The 23,256-nt window shown below is 34.9% G+C and overlaps 2 protein-coding genes across 5 annotated transcripts in view; both read left to right on the top strand.

Moving 5' to 3' along the window:
• Positions 1 to 23,256, top strand: part of LOC120625389 (nucleolar protein 4) — a 174,666-nt gene that overhangs the window by 30,021 nt on the left and 121,389 nt on the right. The gene's annotated exons all lie outside the window — the stretch shown is intronic.
• On the top strand, positions 9,131 to 10,677 carry LOC120625410. Its single transcript, XM_039892469.1, has 2 exons — positions 9,131 to 9,551; positions 9,629 to 10,677. The coding sequence occupies exons 1-2, from the start codon at positions 9,210 to 9,212 to the stop codon at positions 10,322 to 10,324; spliced, it is 1,038 nt and encodes a 345-aa protein (XP_039748403.1). The 5' UTR covers positions 9,131 to 9,209; the 3' UTR covers positions 10,325 to 10,677.

Genomic DNA, 23,256 nt, shown 5'->3' on the forward strand with positions numbered 1-23,256 from the left:
GTCCCTGTAGCTGTGTAGGTAACAGCTCGTGCTATAGAACTACCACCGTGCCCCGGGCCGCGCCTCGCTACTGAGGTGCTGACGGGGCGTACTACGATCAATGCGCTTTGATACTTGAACAATATAATATCGTTTAAATGTGAATTATACAAGTCGGTTCATAAAATTACAGTTTAATCGTTACTGCGATACTAATGGTTTAGATATCTCTTCATTGTTCTGAGCTTTAATGGTTTTATACTATTATTTCAAAAAGTGTATTTGCCATGTTTAATAGTACAAGTTCCCTTTGATTAAGCGTTAACGGTTAGTTTTAATAGGAGACGGTTTTAACGGATCTTTAGGATTCCTCTCCACGTCTTTAACCGGTGAGTTTTTTACGCCATACAATTTTGATTTGATGGGCTGATTTGGTTAATATTAAGAGGGACTTATACTACGTAGTTAATAAATAAATAAGTAATCTAAATAAATTACTTTTACGTTCTACCACCTTCAATTATTGTTTTTCATTAAGAAAATATACCTGTCTGCGTTCTACGGTAGTTAATAATTAAATTTATTAAACCTACGCATATTAAAATGAAATTCCAACAATAAGTTTAACGTTTTATCTCCAACCGTTTGTTGAGTGACAAGTTTCCACCCAGATGTTCAGCTGTGTGACAGTCGGCGGGTCAGAACCCTCACGCCCCTTTATTTGATCCTAGTTACGTTTGTACTCTCCATTTATTTATCATGGCATTCATTACTAATACTTATTTTATAATATTATAAGCATACAGTTTATTAATAACGTATACTTATCATCTAGTTCTTTACTTCCCTTGGGATGTTTCCATATCTCGACAACAAAATGTATGAACTCTAATTGTCTATAATAGATATTTATCGAGCCTTTATCGCCGAGTAAGCGTAACCGACAAATCAACCTTCTTTTGGATATTCTAGGTTTTTCAGTTTTTCGGTGGTGAAAAAAAAAAAAATTAATAAATATACTACGACAATACACACATCGCCATCTAGCCCCAAAGTAAGCGTAGCTTGTGTTATGGGTACTGAGATAGCTGATGAATATTTTTATATGAGTATAATACACATAAATACTTATAATATACAGATAAACACCCAGACACTGAAAACCATTCATGTTCATCACACAAACATTTTCCAGTTGTGGAAATCGAACCCACGGCCTTGGACTCAGAAAGCAGGGTCGCTGCCCGCTGCGCCACTCGGCCGTCAAAAGCTCCTTATATTCACATAATTCTATCTGATTTTGTTATTACTTTATAATAGTTGAACGTACACCTATTTTTAATGAAGGAAGGTAAATAAGAACAGTTTCCTATATCTAATATAATATTTTAGACTATACAATATACCAGTAATCGTAAATGTCGAAATCACAAGTTTTCACCCCGTGTCCCGGCGCGACGTTAGAAGTTGTATGACAGCCGCCAGGTTAACCCCTCTACCTCACCCCAACACCCTATGCGGGTAACGTGATACATCTCACGCACTTGACGATTTGCAAGACTGTTTATTACCAGTATACGAGAAAGCAAGGGAAGGGTAATGTATTATACGGTCTATTTATATATACATATATGGCCGGCCGACTGGCGCAGTGGGCAGCTACCCTGCTTTCTCAGTCCTAGGCCGTGGGTTCGATTCCCACAACTGGAAAATGTTTGTGTGATGAACATGATTGTTTTTCAGTGTCTGGGTGTTTATCTGTATATTATAAGTATTTATATGTATTATATTCATAAAAATATTCAACAGCTATCTTAGTACCCATAACACAAGCTACGCTTACTTTGGGGCTAGATGGCGATGTGTGTATTGTCGTAGTATATTTATTTATTTATTTATTTTATATTTATATATGCGTTACAATGAAGCGTCGACAGTTTTTGGACGATTTTGTTAAATAAGGGGTCACTATAGCTTCGTATAATATTTATTCTCATAGGCTACACTACACAGTACACTATTTGTTATATTACAATACAACTATTAGGAATTCCTACTATAGTTCTGTCTATGCTTTTCTGTTTGACCTTGATAATGTTTTATAAACACAAAGTTACATTTCTTATAGATTTAGCTTATAATTAGGTAAGTAATCATTAAGCCTTCATTATCACTTCAGATTTCTTACGTGTATCTTGTTATAATAGATATGAAGAGTATTTGCACTTCGCAGGTATTTCACACAATTTACTGACTCTAGATAATGTGGATGTCAGCCCACGTTGCGTCACAGCACGCGAGAACATCTATCTACGGTGGAATATAACATTGCATTCAGATCATCGCAATGTCATCCTTATTACAAAGGAAAACAAGTTAAATTGAATGAAAATCTTCTCTAGGATTGATAGATGGCACCGAGGCCAAGAGTCAAATAAATATCGCTTTCAGTTGCGTTTATATTGCCAGATTTGTAATGTTGTTGGTATGGCGTGAAAGCTTCACCTCTCATCATCTTAGTATACTAAGTACTGCTTCTAAATAATTTATTAAAATACAAACTTAAACACAAAATAAGCAGTATGTTTATAACAGTGCGATTTCTTATTAGAAACTAAAGTACTTTTATTTTTTAACAATTACGCTTCTACATGCTAACTTCCTTTCTCTGTCTGACAGTTTAGCCTCAACGTAACTGTAAAATATCGATCGTGATTAATTCTTTCTACGTGGGATTGAGCTTGGATTGGTACTTACTCGCTTGACCAAATTTTTTTTATCTATAATTTATTAACTTTATCCATGCTCTTTTAGATAAAACTACTGCATTTTCATATTTTCATGGCATTCATTCATCTTTACTCTATTAATCATATTTGTGTCGTCCCCCTTAGCGCTTTCTGTCTATTTGTCCGAATAGTGTAGGAATTCTAACCATTCGTTTTGAAGCCATATATTTTATTGAACTTTATTTGATATAATAATTTGATGCAAACCTAGCTATGTTCAATTCAGACTTCGAACATCGAAGGTTATAAATGCTTCCGAACGCGAAGTTCGCACTCATCGCCTCTTTGGAGCTGTGCGGTCAGTAATTTCCTCGCTCTCACTGCACCTCGGTTAAGGTAGCAGCCGTAAATATTTATCACTAGCAGATGCCCGTGACTTTGTACAATATTATACGAGTATAACCTGGGTGTGCTGCATTTATACATAGGTACTTCCGTTTTCACCAAATAAGAAAATATATAATTATCTTTCAGTGACATCAATACGTAACAAATCTGATATGACATATAAATAATCCCCATAAAACATTTATAATTTTAATTATTAGCTCTAATATTATTCATATAGTAAGTAATTAAACATTAAGATAATGTTTTTTTATGTAACTAATAGTTTTTGCAATCGTATTTTTCGATAGTTTCATAGATGATGACGTATGGTCTATAAGCAGGTATTTGTTGTTGTATTGATACTCTACTCGTTTTTGTCCTACAGTCACGTAATCGACTGTACTGTGCATTGTCTCTATAAAGACATGAGCTTCATAGCCTTGAGACGAAGTGGAAGTGAATAATTTGCTTGCTAGTAGAGCTGTCGTATTATTTGAGAAATGTTTGTTTCGTTGTTTTGATAATAAAATATTAACAATAACTTCTAATGACGCTCCTACCTCCTACCTATCGAATGAAAAAAACCTCCTACCTATTAGCTACAAATAAAACGAAATGATTTCAAAGACAAACAAGCGTTTGTTTTATTTATTGATGCACTGCATAACTATTAACTACGTTATTCACGATACGCTTTCAAATCAAGACAACCCCACCACATTGTTTATTTAACGTCATTAAAACCGTTGTCAGGTCGTGAACTAGTCTACTATGCATTCACAGGTAAATCCATCTATTAACTAAACTAGTTACTTGCGTCAGGTTAAAATGTGTATATAAAAATTATAAGAAGCCTTACAATCGCAAATCAGTATCTATTGCTCCGTTTCCTTTTAAAACAAATAAATAAAGAAATATACTACGACAATACACACATCACCATCTAGCCCAAAAGTAAGTGTAGCTTGTTTTATGAGTACTAAGATAGCAGATGAATCTTTATTATGAAAATAATACACATAAATACTTATAATATACAGAAAAACACCCAGACACTGAAAAACATTCAAGTTTATTACACAATCATTTTCCAGGGAATCGATCCCACGACCTTGGACTCAGAAAACAGGGTCGCTGCCCACTGCGCCATTCGGCCGTCGATCGAAATAATATGTCGCTACGTTATATCAAAACTTTTAAAAATATTTTTTTCATTTTCGTCAATAAAAATTCAATTTTATTACCTTACCTACGGGTTAAGCTGCAATGGAATTGAATTCTTATATTATCTTTAAAAAATTAAGCGACACACGCGTATCAATTTTATAACCTTGTGTTTGCTTGTCATACGATTAAGTATGGCCCATACTTAATCGTATGACTAAGACGTCAACGACAAGCAAGCAGAAATCTCAACGCTTAACATGGACGCGGGAATCTCGTGATTATATGGATACCAGACTGGCTAGGAATTCTAGGAATCGGAGGAATTGAAGGAATCGTGCCAAGCCGCTCACGTACGTGATAATGCCACGTAATTATGGAAACGGTGGAAATGTTTTAATTGAGTGTAGATTTCTACCGTATAATGTTTCGCAACATTTGAGTTAATCAAAGCCGTACCATCTAGACCTCCATTCTTTATCACATTGAAATTTGAACACACCCTTAACTTCAATTGGTGACGTCAAACCTTAAAGTTACTGCGATGTAGTTTTTTTATATTTACAACTTTAATGAGTACACATTGAGACACAAAACCCCAAAAATAACTGCGGACTACAAATCACTAAAGTTCCTACTACTTATACATAATTTGTTTATGAATAAATACATATAAGTATAATCTGGTTTATAAGAATCAACTAATAATATAACATATTACGTAGTAGGTATAATAAATCGCTTAAAAAATTCACGAATTAAAATCACTTCATTTTACAAACTAAGTAAGCGATCTTAGCGTTGATAACTCGGAGGCTGCCTTCAAATTGCATTAACTAAGCTGAGGGTCGTTGCAGTAACAATATTTTGATGTTAATGCTTCACCACTACGTGACCTGTTTTCGCTTCTTTTGGCATATGATATTTTTTTAAAGAAAAGGATGAAGACTTATACTGGTAAAGACTGAAATTAGCAGATACACAATTCTAAATTTAAAATTTCGATTATTGAAGTGAAACTTCTTTATCGGGGTTGGAAAAAAATTTAGTGTAACATTTTTCAGTTACGCGTCACATTTTTTCGTTACGCGCCGTCTTTTTCTTGTCCCAACCACGGTTGATTCGAGTTTATTCGAACTTCAAATGCATTGCAAAATTTAAACGGCTGAAGACGTAAGCATATATCATAATACTAATGATGTTGTTAACATTGTAACTTCATCGATAGATTTTTCTGTTCTTTCTCCTGACTTATGTATGGCTCAATGCCAAATGGAAAATAGGATGAATATTTTGATTGTTGCACTTTATATATCTCCAAATCAGAAGTTGGACGATATTTTATTAATTTTTTTCTTCCTCCTCCCTCTTCGTGCCTCTTTACTCGGTTGCAATAATGATAAAAAACCGATCTGCATCAGAAAAATCTTTGAAGCTAGTTGAATTTTTGAAAGATTATTTGAATTTTTATATTTTATTAAAAAAAAGTCTTCAAACATTAACAACAAGATCCGGCACTAAAATTGCTGGAGTTTTTATGGAATGTAAACAATATTTGACGGCCGACTGGCGCAGTGGGCAGCGACCCTGCTTTCTGAGTCCAAGGCCGTGGGTTCGATTCCCACAACGGGAAAATGTTTGTGTGATAAACATAAGTGTTTTTCAGTGTCTGGGTGTTTATATGTATATTATAAGTATTTTATTTATATTACCTATTTATAAAAATATTCTTCAGGCATCTTAGTACGCATAACACAAGCTTACTTTAGGGCTAGATGGCGATGTGTGTATTGTCGTAGTATATTTATATTTCATATTTCAGTTACCATTAGCCATAATAATAATATTACAATTAAATTAAAGCTGTAATAATCTTAGTAGTAATAAAGTAAAATGACATAATTGTATTATTTGTATTCATGTCCATGATAATAAAAGCCTTTTGTTAAACTTTATCTAATTTAACTTAATTTAACCAGTTTCTGTAAAGTTGCAGTAGATCATTTTTCGAAAAATAAGGTCTTTAAGAAGTTTCACTTTTTACGTGTGTGCACTAGTACACGCACAATTTTTTTTCCCTAGGAACTTACATAAAAAATTACACTTAGAACTACATGTCTGTCTGTTCTGTAGTGAACAACGTCAAGACAAGATAAGACATGTAGTGAACAGACTACTGTCCAAGAAAGCAAAGAGAAATGATTTGACATTTACATATTTCGTGTGAAATCGCTACATTTCGAAGAAAGTTCCATGAGTTTTATCATTTATTTTCTTCATGTCTAGTCTGCGATTCCATTATAGGGTCGTATCTAGTTTGGAGCGCGGTCGTTGGCGAGCAAGCAAGAAATATGTGAAATGTGAACGCTTGGGTAGTGGGAGATTGAGGGTATAAGCTCGCATTGTGTATTCCGGTTAAGATTCAGTGATTCGCGCCAAAAGCTATATATGAGTTGAAGGAGTTATCAGATACTCCAGATAGGTACTGTTAACAGATATCAGAAATACTATTAAATCTTTTCAAATATAGGCCATATTAACCAAACCGACCAAATGATTGAATATATTTTATGTTTATAATTTTGCCAGCGGTTTATTCAGCATTAATTAAGTTCAATTGCGCTGAAATTTCATGCAAATTTGAAACACCCATTTGACAACCCGTCGCGTCGGGGAAGAATTAAAAAAAAATACAAATGCCTACGTTATAATGGGATCCGTTGTGTGGTTCGAGAGCTATTAGCCTTGACTTGTAAGTCAACGTACAAGTCAAGTTAGTCCGTAAAGTGCGTGGATAAAATCAGTCAAACTTACAATAAACTGGCTCACCAGTTTGTCGAGAAATAGTTTTAACTTATGATAACGACTAACACACCAGGAGGAATCTTTGCATCGTTCCAGTCTATTTAGGATTGAAGTTTATCGAAAATGCACCCGTATTTATATCAAAATACCCACCAACTCAGTGTCAAATATGACAAAAATAGCTAATAAAAAGTCAGAAATCAGTGAGTCAGTCTCCTTTTTTTCTAGAAAATTATTACTTAATAGATCACCGATCATAACGTAAGTGCTAATTTGTAAAAAAGATTCCCGTTTTAATTATATTTCCTACCTAGTATCAAGATTTGCTAATTATACTATAAATTGTTTAATTTAATTCATAATTAATATCAAAAACTATTGCGTAATTGTTTTTATACAAACTTTTTGTGTAGATGAATATGGACTTCCTTCAAAAGACAGCTTTTTTATTTTTGTAATATTGGAAAAATGGATTATTTTTCCACCAAATCTTAAACCGATTTTGATCAAATGAATCTTGAACTGAAAAATATGTCATTCAATTAGATTATTTCATATCATTTTAATTAGATTATTAAATATCTAATTTTTTACTTTATTTTCAATCTTAATAATATAAGCTAAAGTTTTCTGACAATACCCAATCAAACATGTCAGAATAATATCGAAATGATAAATAATCGATAAATTCGAAATGATTCCACTATCGCCAATAGATATATATTTATTGAATGGTATATTTTTGATGGAAATAAATATAACCTAAAATAAAGTAGATATGTAAAACAAAATGAAATCTAAAACGTCTTCGAAACCACCGCAGCGAGGCACAGTTCCTAAGATGCTGGCAGCATTGCCCCTTTGGATGGCTAAACTAATTCTTTGGCCAAGGTAACTGCCCGCTCTAGGATCACCGGTAGACTCGATAACCCTTTTTGATAATTCTTTAAAAAGAGCTCATGCCTCCGGATCCCACAGTCCCAAAGTATTCAATCCAAAAAGCACAAAAATGAAACTGCCGTTTTAGTTTCTGTACTAAAAATGTGTATGTCGTTTGCAAATAAACACTTTTTTCTTTTGATTGATTTAACCTTTTGGTATAATATAATTAATATAATAATAATATAATTCAGCTTTGTATAAACCATAAATTCGCCACAATTAAAGCTTTTATTGGGGTGTTATTAAACATGTCTGATGTGAAATGCGGCAGACATGACAGAGAATGGATCGCTTCCGTATCTTTCTGCAGCCCTAATGTAATTTTCCAATTAAACAAACGTCACATCGTTGTCATCAAACGTCATTTCATTTGCCGAGTCATGAAAATGAGTCACATTAACTAAACTCCGGAGTTACGTTTGTTAAAACATACCTACTAATAGCGGGAAAACTATCCTGACTACAACCAGATAATCATCTAAATAGTGAGTACTACCCCATATATTATATATAAATTATAGACTATTTATAATAAACTAGCTGTAACAATCACAAGATACATTTGACGATAAACCCTATTGCCATATTCCATGTAGGTTAGCTATAGCTACATCTAAATGTAGGTACTTATCAAAGACTTTATTTAGTCTGACACTTGAAATCCAAGCAGACGAAGCTAGTTTATATATTTAAAAAAAGACATGATTCTAGACATATATCACGCAATTTTCCAATTTCTGGAGTAAAATATTTTTTCTCATAATTTCTAGATTACAGCGAATTATCATTACTCAACACTAATATTTAAATATCATCTACTTACAGCTTTTTCAAAACATTCGAGCTAAATATTCCAATCGAAGCTACGTGTAGATAAAAGATCTACTAATAGCAGAAGTTTATAAAGAGCAAAGACGTCTGAATAAGTAGCGATGTGCAAACGTGTCCGGTCGCCGCCGGTCACAAATCTTCCATTTCACTCGGGCTCAGCCTCCGCGCGCTACGGAGAGGAAATAGCACGCTCCAAAGCACGCGGCTGCGTACGGCTACTCCCGAAATAGTCCCCCCGCGCAGGGTGCCGGCCCATCGACGTGCTTTTAGTGTGCTGCGCGCATGCGACACGCCCGCACCCTTCTGCGCTCCTAGTAGCTCGCCTCGGAAACTCGCGAATAACCAAAATAAGTCGAATAAATTAAACAAATGGTCGCTATATTAGCTAACCCGAAATGGAGCGAGGACCTCACCATCCAGATGATCATTGAATACGAAAAAAGGGAATACCTGTGGAACCCGGTGTCAGAAAACTACAAGAACAAGAAAATACGCGAACAGGGATACGTCGATATACTAAAAACTCTTAATTTAGTGGACATAACGGTTAAGGAGCTGAAAAATAAGATAAAGAATATACGATCATCGTACAGTGTCGAGTTAAAGAAAATTCGCGCGGCAAGGAAGGCCGGCGCGCATGCGTACCGGCCGAGCGTCACGTGGTTTGAGCACGCAGACAGGTTCCTTCGAGCGATCGTCACTCCGAGCTCCGTAAGTACCTTTGTTTACCTTATTTTGAACCTTACCTCTGGCATTATATGTGTAAAGAAAATCTTTCTTTGTTTTAGGTTGACAACAGCTTGCTTGAAATAGCAATGAGTGACGACAGCGATGCTGTGCAAGATTTGAGCGAGCGAAAATCACCGGAAAAGAAAAGCCCGCGCAAACGACGCAGCTCGACGCGGTCGTCAACACCGTATGTATTAAACACGCCGTCCCCGCGTCCGAGTACGCCCTTCGGGCTCAATCAAACTTCGTCCCCATTCGGGATCCTCCCGACTTCAACATCCGCTCCATTTCTTAATCCCCCCGTTGGTATAGCAACGCCGCTAACAACCTCGCTTGCAACCATTTATCCGGCGCCGATAAAACAAAAAAAGAGCAACTTCGACGACCGGAGCGACCAGTCTGAAACGCCGCAGGACTTGAGTCAGCATTCGGAGAATGGGAACGAAAACGAATTCGAAATGTTCGGCAAATTGATTGCGAGCCAGCTTCGTAAACTACCGCTCAGTTTGGCACTGGATACGCAGTTGAAGATCCAAACTCTAGTAAATGCGGCTAGAATACAAGCCGTATATCAGCAATACAGCTATGCGGGTCCATCTCAGGAGGCCTTGTCTGTGCAAGCACTTTCCAACGGCATATTAGCAAGTATGACCTCACAAAGCCCGTACACTTCGAGAGCAATAATGGATTTAAGAAATGATTCGCCTGACGAACTGAATTTGAAAACTGAATACAATTTAGATTTAGAAGACTAAAATAGTATCTAATATTAATGTTCTAACTTAATTATTTAAGTACATGTTGGAGTTGTTGCATCTTAATACTTATAGAGTCGCAACATCTCGAGTCCATTTTTTCATCTTCGTGGATAGATAAAACGTGCCAAATAGTTCTATGCACATGTTATCATTGAAGGTCACATTAAACCACTAAATGTTACATAAAGAGACGTACAATGTTCATAATGAAAATATTAACACAGAAGTTCTGTAAAGAAGGAAATGCAAAAAGAAACAACAGCTCTAACAATGGTTTGTTTTTTATATGCATATTAAAATGTCAACTTATTGTAGTCGAGGAAGTAACTGCAAAACTTAATTTTGAAACATCACCGCTCTGAAAAACATAGACTGCATGTATTGATGCAAACTCATCTTCCGTTATCGGTGACAAAACGACCCTGACATAGAAATTGACAAACCTATTGGATAGAAGCAGGCGTTACTTTGCTGAAATCCATGATTTATTATGAAAATTAAGCTTAACTTGCTATACTCCGCGAAAAGATATATGCTTTTGCTCTTCGCGGAGTATAGCAAATAAAGCTTAATTTTCATAATTTTGACATAGCTGCCACGGTCAAATCATTTGTTTGAAGATATCCGATTGCCTACCAGTCATAAAACTTGAAAAATACAGCAGGTGCCATAGTAACAATATATTTCTAGGATAAGTATATCTTGTCCAATTTGTTAAAATTTTCCAGGTCGGCATTGTATTCATGTGTTTTAGATATTTTTATTATAAATGTGATAGATGTTAAACTAAGACCGCGAATTTTATACATATTAAGCAGTGGATTATATTATGAAAATGCCAAAGTACAAATATTCGAATATAATATACAATTGAAAATTAGAGTTCAGACGGGAATGAATTTAGATCTAGCATGTAAGTGATTTTAGTTAGATTTCAACGTTTGGCTGTGTTTAGGTTATTTTGATTTTTTACAATTTTCGGCTTATTAATTACCTATTGTATTATTAAAATCTATATCTCTCGGATATAAGTTTGTATGACACATACAAACAATTAGGTGAGATTAAACAATCTTATGTTTGTAGATTAATAATCTAAATGTTCATTTCGTATATTATTTAATTTAATACTTGACTTAAACTATTTTGAAACTTGAATTAGTTTTAAAAGTGGTATATTAATGTATCCAAATGTCTGTATATTAGAAGTATATTACGAATTTATTTTGAGTGTGATAGATGTAATGTTTTATGTCATTAATAGATGTGAAAATGTGATTACCATGACAGAAAAAATTAAAAAAATACCTCATTATAGAATAGTTATAGATTTGATATTAGCGTGGAGTATATTTTACCTGTTATTTGATGTGCCACAGTTATATTAAATGGTATGCGATTTATTAAATACAAGAATTTTATAAACCTCTTTTGTTGTTTTATTTAAAAAAAAATTAAGTATTTATTTGTCAGGTAGGTTTTATAGTCATAAATCATAGATGCTTTACGATTCTCTACAGTTAACACCAGCTGTGTGCAGATATGCTTCTTTTACCCTTTCCGACCTCCCTATCCGAATCACCGTGTCATTCAAATTCAAAATTTCTTTACTCATGTAGGCCTATCACAGGTTCTTATGAAGCGTTCATACATATATGTTTACATAATTGTATGGGGATGGTAATAACTTCGTCCGACAACTTAAACCTGGTCTAAAAAGAGCTCATGACAAACTTAGCCGGGTATTTTTTTTGTTATCACCATCTCACAGTAAATTAATTTAAGCTATGAAGTTCCAAAACTCAAGCTTTTTTATCGTTTAAGTAATCTTTACTTTATAATACGATTTTTCTGTAGGCGTACGTTTTATATTAACTTTGAATTTATTGAGAGACATCTTAAAGATTTCATCGGGTAATTTGTTATAAATAAATATACAAATTGCCCTTGAACAAATTAGCAACTTTGTGTAGCCTAATATGCACAACGAGTTTGTTTTTGTTTCTAATATTTATATTTTGACACCCTTTTTTATTTTGTTATATTGTTCTGGTCATAAATTAAATTTTCAAATATGTACTGACTATCCATCATTATTTTAACTTCTTTAAATTTATCCTTTAATTAATCTCTTGGGCCCATTTTATATATTGCACGAACATCCCTCTTCTGCGAAAATAGATTCGTCAGACGCCTTCCATATTATATCATAATTGCGTTTCGAATGGTCCAGTTCTGGGTCAGCTTTTCTCAAATTATTGGGCCAAACAAAACCGTTAGAAAATTAGAAAAAGAATGCACTGAAAAATCCTAAAACAAGTAAATTAAGGGAGTTAGGAAAAACAAATTGTGAGCCGTCACGGGACGCCTGGCAGATGTCAAACATCGAAATTATTTTTTACAAGTAAAAGGCACAAAAGTACAGATTATGACAGGAACTAAATATGAATAAAGAAATGCAATATTACGAATTTAATATACATCTATTTTTTTCATATACAAATTCAAAAATTTCTTTAAAATGGTGAGAACTCAAGTATTTTTATTAACGTATTGTACATATATTCTGTCATACAGCGTGGCGAGGCCACGGCCTGTGTCGCCACGCCAAAAATCAGGTTTACCCTCCGAATATAGATGTTCCAGATCAAAAAATTGCCATTGTGTGGTGGCCATCTTGGATTTGAAATTTGTCAAAGTGCAGCTACTAGTATTCTACTCGTCAAGTCTTAATACCTACTCATATTGGTAGAGTTATGAAAAAATAATATGTGATCTGCCATTTTGTGGCGTACAAACCACAACAACATAGCTAAGGACACTCCTGACAATTTCAGTATGAAACAAATAAACCCAAATCAAAATCGTTTAATCAATAAATTCCATCGACAGCCAAACACAGAAACAAACACACATAGAAAGACACTTGAAACTTATAGCATCCCGTCATTTTTGCGTCGGAGGTTACAAAGAGACTTCACATGGAAAGGACCGTGGCACGTATGGCAATATCAGAGACCGAGATATCGAGACAGCGTAGTAACCAGCCATGTGATCACTATACGCGTCGGTGATAGAAATACGGTAATCTGATTGGACAGTTAATTACACATATTTGGACCCGGCTTAAGCGGACCAGCGAAGAGAGCGTTTGAATACAATGTTTTAAATTAAAGAGTAATTTTTATTGGTAAATATGCTAGATTATTTCAAAAGTTGCAAATTGTTTTAAAACCACCAAATACTTTTAAGTCGTCCTACATTGAACAGTAAACAGATTTTCTTTTAAAGATCCAAAAACAATGATTAAATTCAGCGATCAATAAACACCTTTGCACAATCGCTCTGCTGCTCAGATCTTAGAAAAAAGAATTCATTCGATCATCATCTAAAGAAGTGGAAACCAATTTTGATGAGTCAGCAGGTATTTTATTTTACTTTTAATGTCCCATTCTACTTGCAGCTGTCGTAACCGTAAAGCTGGAATTGTTCCGAGTCGAAAGACAATAAAAACGCTTCAGAGCCGTTTCTGTTTGTTATAACCTCTTATAATGGTAGTATATTATGATAATGTAACATTGCCTATGTTAGACGATCAAAAAGTCGCCTCTTTAATCTAATTAAAAGTAACTCTAGGCAAAAAAAAAAGTAGCTTTACACTAGAAATTACCAACAGTTCAAAACAGATTAATTATACATATTACATATTAAAATATTTTGCGCTAAAGTGACAAACCAAAACTGATATTATTTGTGACATGGCGTATAAACCGCGTCGCTCAAAGTCGGAAAAGGATTTTTCTCAAAATCAGTACGTACATATAAAATAATATTAGTTTCACTGATATAAAAGTAGATTGGGAGGGAATATCGTGATTAAATAGAATGCCAAAATTTTGTTATTTTCTTGTTCGCTCGTTCTTGTTAGGCTGGTATCTGTTGGATTTGCATAGTTTCTTGCTGTTAGTGCCGCATCGTTTATTTGCATATACTGGATTTTGTGCTGATAACTGAATCGAGATAACATTATTTGGGATCTGTATACTTAGGCAGTGGCGTGCATAGAGTGTATATAAATAATATAAAATAAAGTAAATCTCCAGTACGAGTTATAAAAAACCTTTTTTCATTTGCATCTGCATACCCTGTGCATACCCTCTATGCACGCCACTGTACGGCGGTATCTACCGCGTTTATAATATAGAATATAATTACAAAATAAGTAAATATGCAGTGGCATAGAGGGGGCATCATACCGTTTGTCGTGACAGCATACAGATGGATTGTACTGCCAAGGAGCGCCAATAAATATTACACATCTTTACATAGTATACATTATACTATGTACTCCCGCTGTTTGCACGCGTAGATACAGTTTTCACAAAATATTAAGAATAAGATTCATTTAAAAGAAATATTTATGTGTAGTACACAAACACATGCAGATTAAAATACAGAAACGCAAAGAAATTCAAAGATTTGTAATATAAAAAATTACAAACGATGGCTTGACCTTACGAAGTCACGAGATAGGTTAAATTAATGTGCTACGGAATTGTATTATCAATTACTCAAACTTTAGTAGGTATCTTCATTGCACCCGTGCGGAGCCGAAGCGGGTCGCTAGTCAATAATAAAAAAATTAAAGCCAGAGGGAAAATCAAGAATAAAGAATTTCTAAATCGAGGCTCGAAGATTAACTCGCCATTGAATTTACTGAACCTTTAAAAACTCGAATCACGTTTGTTCCCGGATGTAGAGGAAAACGATGTTATTGATTCTTGATCAGGCTCGTGTCGGAAACGGGGGAGGTTGGTCAGGCGTGCAAGGTTACGGGGCTAGGGCTGAAAAAGGCCTGGGTTGATTCTTTGTCTAGCAATACTTTGTCTATAATACTTAGTTACGAATAGACACTACTTTTTTCTCCTATTCAACAATCTTAACGTAAGAGGTTTTTAAAAAGCAGGGTTGTTTTTTAGTCTTTTTTTGTCTGCCTAGTGCATCGTGGTAATTTGTGGGGCAAAACCTTTCGTTTGTAGAGGCCTGTAGCCCACCAATGTACTGTAGACTATCAAAGTCTTTTGCATTGAAGCAGCTAGGTAGGTCTTTCTTCAATATTACTTTTAGTTATTATTACATTGATGTCTACCAATACAGAGCCGTTTAACTCTTGCTGGCGCAATTTCCAATTTTTGATCCCGAAAGACGTGTATGTACGATTTTGGGTCTAAGATTTTCCACATCTGCATCGCGGAAATTAATATATTATACTGAACTTCGTTATATAATAAGCTTCGAAAAGCTTCGACCAATATCCTTGGTTGTCGCTTGATCAAGGCCTATAGTAGAACTTGAAACACATTCACAGGCTTTAATTTTAATAATACTGTAAAATAGGCTCAGGCTTATTTTTGAGTGTTTTTTTTGTAAATTATTATTTAACATTGTTTACAATTTTAAATAAAAGGTAAATAAACGATAGTATAAAAAATAAGCTTTTTGACCACAATAATTTTTCAGCAAAATACAAACTTTTATAAAAAAGAAGAGAGGTAAAAAACCACTTAAATAATTAATTAAAATGTATGTTGCGGAAATGTTGTCAATGTGTCACTTTTTAAAGAGCTGGGTTGCTGCACCATGGTAGTAGATACCTACCTAGGAATAATGCAACGGTGATTTTTAATAGGGGATGTTCAGAATCGATAGGAAATATTTTTCCGGTCATCATCATATTATCAACCCATTACCAGCCCAATACAGGGCACGGGTCTCCTCCCACAATGGGAAGGGTTTAGGCCGTAATGTACCAAGTGCGGATTGGTGGACTTCGCATGCCTTCGATAATATTGACGGCCGATTGGCGCAGAGGGCAGCGATCCTGCTTTCTGAGTCCAAGGGCGTGGGTTCGATTCCTACAACTGGACAATATTTGTGTGATGAACATGAATGTTTTCAGTGTCTGGGTGTTTATCTATATATTATAATTGTTATGTACGATGTGAGTATTGTCGTAGTATATAAAAAAAAAATTATGGAGAAGTCTCAGGCATGCAGATTTCCTTGCAAAGCAATTGATTTTAAATTGCATAAAACGCACATAAACTTAGAGGTGCGTGCCAGCGTGCAAAGAAATGGTATCAGCGCTTAAAATTTGTTTTTCGTTCCCCATTCTTCTTTTATTTGTTATTAGTTTTCAAAAACCGATTACATTAAATGAACGATCGCGGCGAAGCAGTCTGGTTGCACGCGTCATTTCCCGCCATTACTACGCCACGCTCGAGTATCATGGATAGAATAGCATTTGCATTTCGATGAAAATGGATTTACTCGAATTTCAGGGAATAAAAATCAGTATTTTCCAGAAACATATACTTACATACCAAGTTATTTTATTATAAACAATCCGTGTTTGTTTTGGTTTCTCAACAACACTACTCTAGTGTTGGGTAGCACTCGCTAGTGTTTGTTAAACAAAAGAAAATGTCTTCTATGCGCATTTTTCCATCATCGTCACCATAATATCAACCGATTTACGCTAATCCACGGCCCTGGACTGCTTGTAGCCAGCGGCTCCCAGAGACTCGCTTTATGTCGTCTGTTAACATTTTTTAGGAGACAAGAAAATATCCACTATGTTGATATTATCTGTATTTGAGCCAAGTATCAGCAAGTTCAGCCGTTAATTATGCAAATGAATAAACACTTTCGTAATTAGTATGGACAGTATGGGTTTTAATATTATAGTCGTCTAGAATATTAATATCTCAGATCCAACATTTCTTGGCAGTTGGTAAGAGCATGGATATTTATTTTATTGTTTTTATACGGACGAATGATAGACGCAAATGATGGCGACGTTCGTTTGTTTTCGCGTCTTATAAATTAATAATAATGACTAATTTTCTCTGGTCTGGTCTGGGGCCTCTGCAGGGATAGCACCGGCAGGAGACAATAATTATGTCCCCGATTATATCCCCTGACAATGGATATAATTCATGTGTAATCCTGCTTAAGCACAGGAAAAGGGAATATGCGAAGTTTACCCCCGTTTAAAATTACATATCTTAATATATATAAAACTCCTGTCACGATGTTTGTCCGCGATGGACTCCTAAACTACTTAAACGATTTTGAATTAAATGGGCACACCGTGAGCAGTCTGGTCCAACTTAAGAGATAGGATAGCATAGATCTTTAATTATAGTCGCAATTTTATTTTATTGCAAATTATTTGTCTATAATTAATTTACAGTCACATGTTTTATATATATACTACTATACTCATTTAAGGCTTAGCGATACTGAATACTTTAAAAACAAAATCAAACGCAGACGAAGTCGCGGGTAAGAGCTAGTAATAATATATAATTATTTGGATATTATTTCCACTTGTGCGTTAGTGCTCTGGGAGTTGATAAAGCTGTGGGAGTGTGTGTATACATTTTTATCCTTTGCCCGTTTATATAAAGTCAAAGTCAAAAATATCTTTATTCAAGTAGACCCATAGGTGGCACTTTTGATGCATACATAAGAATTACACGGTAGTGAGATGATGGCGATAACCACATTCGTAAACTAATAATTATCTCCTGCCCATGCTAACCGTGCAGGTGGACATCTGCTTGAACCGTACATTAATGCGATAAAAAAAGTGTAAAAAAAATAAAATGGGTAAAAAATTATAGTAAACTTGTTTCCGTCAAATTTTCTCGAGTTTATGAAGATCTAATACGTACGTAAGTATAACGGGCAATGAAGTTCGTGGAATTATTTAACAAATTTACCTATCTTAGGAAAGTATCACCGGTCACGGAACAATAACACAATTAGCTGAAAAAAATGCTAAACCTCTACACAGCGTCCTTATTAAATTTTTATACCGCCCGCCCGTAGCTGGAATAAAATTCGTTCGCTTGGGGCTTAACTTAAGCTCTTGCATGTACGGGACGTGTCAAAGCGGGTGTTTGGTGCGAGCGAGAGGGCGTTGCTGGTGCGAAAAGGACGAAATGATTACTGCGGGACTTCGCCAACGGGCCTGCTGTGGTGGTCGACGGCTTACATAGCTTACGACCGCGTCCTGGATACCGCGATGGGGCATGTTTGATACTAGAATTGTCAATTGTCGCTACTTTTCAATTGCTCCAGAATAAAGTTTTTATAGATTTAAAAAAGAGATTTTCTTAACATGTAATAAGTTATATTTTACACGTCTCAACTCTCAAATACGATTTACTACTGGGCATTTAGAGTTACCTGAAGAGGTATGTGATTCAGATTAGCTTTATAAATAGACGTGTAAAGTTATGCACGCGAGCCGTCACGCGTCAGTTTTGTTGTATTATATTGAGTTACAACTAGAAATGAAAAAAAAAACAAAATGACAAAAAAGAACCGTCTTTTCATACATATACATATACATTTGCTCCAACATTTTTAAGTCGTAGCCAAGTAAAATGTAGAAAGTTACTATCTATAGATTATATATTTAGTATTCCTTTTTATATGGTAGCAAGGAAAACCTTTATTTCTTGCTTTATAGTTGTATAACAAAGTCGGTTCTTTTTTGTCAAAAAAATTTTTTTTACGCATTTTAGTGCGTAGTTTCCGGCCGGTAAAAATAAAACACACCGAGATTTTTAAATCACTACTTTAAGTAAATAGATATTATTTACAAATCACTACTTTAAGTAGTTAAGTAGTACTTTATTATAAGTAGTAATACTGCATAGAATGTCACTGTGAGCCTAAAATACTGCAAACCTGTATGCCAAGAAGGAGAAATGCTCATACCTACAAACGAGTAACGATATCCATCTCCAAGATGGTAACATTTTGGCACTGCATTGCGTTTGTAAGTAGCAGGTACTTTATATACAATAAATGGCATATTTTTTTCTTTTAAAGCTTGTCTTTGTTTTACTCTAAATTTTTTTCTTAAACTAGCTGTCTTCGTCCGCGTACGGTTATTTACAAATGCTGTTGGAACCGTTTGATTTCGTGGGATAAAGCGTAGGCTACTCTCAGTCATTCCGACTAACATAGAAAAAACAAACACACTTTCGCATTTATAACATTATTATGGATTGAGTCCGTATGGTCCATAGCGGTCACTCGTAGGTAGCCCAAAATATTATAAAATAATGGAAATCTCAAGTTTGTTGTATAAAAAAAAATCTCTCAAGTTTGTTGTATAAAAAACTTTTCATCATTAACAGCTTATTAATTTTTGCTGGGCACTATCCTATCTCATGGGAGAGAAGGATTTAGTGCTTTGATCAAACACGCTACTTGAGTGTATGTTATAACTTCCAAGTGATAATGTGTCGCCACGCCAACCTACGAATTCGAAATAACTACTACGATAAAGTATGTGATTTCAAAAATGTCGATCACATTTTAGTGATAGGTTATCTGTTATTAGGACTGACTGCATGACGCGCCGTGCTGACGCGTGGAACTGAGCAATGTCTATTCCCAACTCCGAAGTAAAAATTTCTACTGCAACATTTCTTAATAGAATAAAAACCCAAAGCAGGAAAAGTTGAATATGCTAACCATTGTCCATCAGTGACTTAATAACGAGTTATTTGTTAATTTATTACTATTGGATAGAAGCAAACGTAACTTTTTTTAGATCAAACGAGCAAACGTTTTTAGATCGACGAGCAACGAGCAAACGTTTTTAGATATAGATATAAAAACGTTCCGCAATATTAATTCTTATAAATAAGCCAAAACCGATTCAATTCGATTAAAAAATAAGTATTTTAGGTATAAAATATTAATCCATAGCGCCAGTTTACTATCGATACAGTTATATACCATTTATAAACCTTGTTGGTCGCACAGCTAAAGAGATATCGATAAATTAATATTACAGGATGCAGCACACGAGAACCTATACGCGTGCCCAACTTAACATCATGCTACCGCGGGAACAGCTCAGCTAGTATAACTAATATAGTTATACAACCTTCCAGGAACCAAATTCTACTAGAATTTATCTCGTTCACTTATACAGTTTAAATGCTTAATTGCAGCTTACAATAATCACAGTTGCTATTTAGGTTTTAAAGTAACGCAACACACATAGTTTACATCGGCTCTTTATAATAATTGCAGATGCGCGGTCCGCGGCACCGATAAGGGATTACACCCCTGCACTCCATGCTGGGGTGGTATAAACCCACCCCCTTGCCGTCAGTTCCAGCACTTTTCTCGAGAGTTTTTTTGCAACAGCGAGTGTTTATTGAATTATGAACTAATATGTACGCAGTACAATATACGGTATAGCTTATATGCCGTGCGCGTTTACTGTATTTTGTAATTGAATTAAAATAGGCTTCAGACTTAACATTTGTTTTATAATATAGATAAAGAAAAGAAAACTAACAATGAACATTAATACAACCTCTGCACGGCTAGCATGGGTAGGAGAAAATTATATCCCCGGAAAGGATACAAATTTATTTTCTCCCACAGCTTTATAAATTCTCCGAGCACTGGCGCACAAGTGGGAATAATATCCAAATAATATATGCGTAATAATAAACGGGGGTAAACTTCTCCTATTCCATGTTCTCGTGCTTTAGGAGGTGGACACGTTAATTATATCCCTTGTCAGGCGATACAATCGGGGGATATAATTTTTGTCTCCTGCCCGTGCTACTGCCCTGAGGTAAAAATACAAACTTAAAAGAAGGTCTCGAAACTATGTATTAATTTCATTATAATAAAACTAATAATTGTACCTTCCCAGTAATTTCGAATGATTTGATAATAGTAGATTGAGCAATCGACAACATCGCACGGGTTGCAGATACTATTTTTTATTACAAATGCGGAGATATATGTGGGCACAAAATCCCAAGTCCCAACAAACGGATGAAAAGTTAAAAAAAAGAAACAAATATACTTCAAACAATAAATACAAATTAATTAATATTAATTAACAAAATATAATAAATTTATTTGGAACAATCAATGCGTAGAATTAAATTAAACAGCTCAATATTAATTAATTTTTTTTACTTTCCTTCAAACCTACCTAGTACATACATATACTACATTTAATTGACTATGGTAAGTAGAAAGGAATATCGCTTTAAATCTATTTTATATACTTATAAAATTACTATTACTTTAAATTATTATTAAATCCCCTTTTCTGATATAGGGGCAAAATTTTCCCTTGTTTACGTCAGGTTTGCTTAATCCGCAAAACCAAAGAGTTCGTGACGGGGATTATATTTTTTGGCTTATGTATTTTGCGCCCTTTGAAACTTGACTTACGTAGGTTGGATCTCGGTTGGGTTTAACAAAAACTGATTTCTTTTGTTACCATATTTTAGGTTACCTTACTCTAAGTTTATGTCAATGACAGTTATTTTTTTTTTTAATTTCAATACTCTTTGACACAGTCATATATCTAGAATACCGTTAAGTAAGAATTTTCAATACAGTCAAATCTTTATTTCAAATCTAGATCCTAACGATGCATTTAGTACGTACCTACTCAACCAAAAATAACTTAAACCCGAAATTAATCTATCTCCAAATCTTCAGATGGCAGGTTTAGATTAGTATCTGCTTGTTACATTTTTTATGCTTTTTACATTTTTCCAAATCTTTTTTTCAACAATGGACTTAGTAGTGTCATCTGAAGGTTTTATTGGCTATGAATATCGAAGTACAAAAAAATAATCACAGACATAGACTATGGGCATGGTGACGAATGATATTGCCTGCAAAAATTCAAAGTTGGATGAAGCTTAAAAGGTTTTCTATGAATCTTAATTCGCATTCAAAACACTCGGCGAGCAATAAACCAGCCATTCTTCAATCGAGCTGCCCTACAGTCGCAGGCCGATAGAGCCATAACGAAATACAAAGCGTAGCGCGGCGCGGCGCCCCGACAGAAACCAGTCCGAGCAAATTAAATATGTAGGAGGCGAGCGCTCGCACCCACGCTATCAGGGATGTCACGTCACAGTAAAATGTTTTTTTTTCACTTCTCATTTTTTATTCCTCATCAAGTTATAATATAAGTAAAAAACCATTACCTATAAACGTAGCAATACTTCGCAAGGAACTTGCCACTCTGTGGTCGTCAACCTGAGCCGTAGATACTGCCAACCACAACTTTGGACCCCGAAATGCACACGGCATTCTAGGGGGCAGAATTAGGCATGGCGGTAGATCCTCCTCGGACGAGCTTTCCTACTTCTACTACTACTAAACTGTAATCTCACTTGGTGGTAAGCGATTATAGTCCAAGCGTTCATTGGTTTCTACACGGCAATATACGGGATGCTAAATCGTTTCGCGTCTCGTCTTTTTCGATATCTAGACACGACCGAAAATCCCATCAGCCTTGGCTAGCGAAAATGCTGAAATTATAAAATCCCAAATTGCACAATTGCCGGTAATAGAACATTGCGCCAGGGAGTTCTTTAAAAGATATTCATTTCCTTATAGTTCTTTAAGTTTGTATTTGTTTTAAACAGGCTAAAACGGTTTTTTTCTTGTTATATTTTACCACTTATTTCGGAGCTATCTTCATTTCACAATACATATAAAATTCATAATACAAAATTCAAACTTCATTTATTTCGAGTAGGTCTAATATAGGTACTTTTGAAACGTCAGGTCTGTCTGTCTGTTTGTATTCTACTACCTGTTTGGAAGGCAGATTCTATTGAGAAACTCAGCAATTGCGCTTTTCCAACATCAAGAATTTACATTTTACATCTTAACATTCATTTTTCTATCTTGTGAGAGATGAAATCGGAGCCGGATGCTTCTAAGCAACCTTGTCATATAACATCGTCACTGATTCCAGCAAGAAGAATATCTGACTTCTGACACGCATCCTCGATTGTATTTAATAAACAATGCTCGCTCGCTATATCTTTACGATAAATCTT

This window comes from Pararge aegeria, chromosome 1 (assembly GCF_905163445.1).
Source record: "Pararge aegeria chromosome 1, ilParAegt1.1, whole genome shotgun sequence".
NCBI classification, from domain to species: Eukaryota; Metazoa; Arthropoda; class Insecta; order Lepidoptera; family Nymphalidae; genus Pararge; species Pararge aegeria.

Coding starts and splice junctions, on each gene's coding strand:
- LOC120625410 (XM_039892469.1), top strand. CDS start 9,210: ATGGTCGCTATATTAGCTAACCCGAAATGGAGCGAGGACCTCACCATC. Junction 9,552..9,628: donor CGATCGTCACTCCGAGCTCC/GTAAGTACCTTT, acceptor TCTTTGTTTTAG/GTTGACAACAGCTTGCTTGA.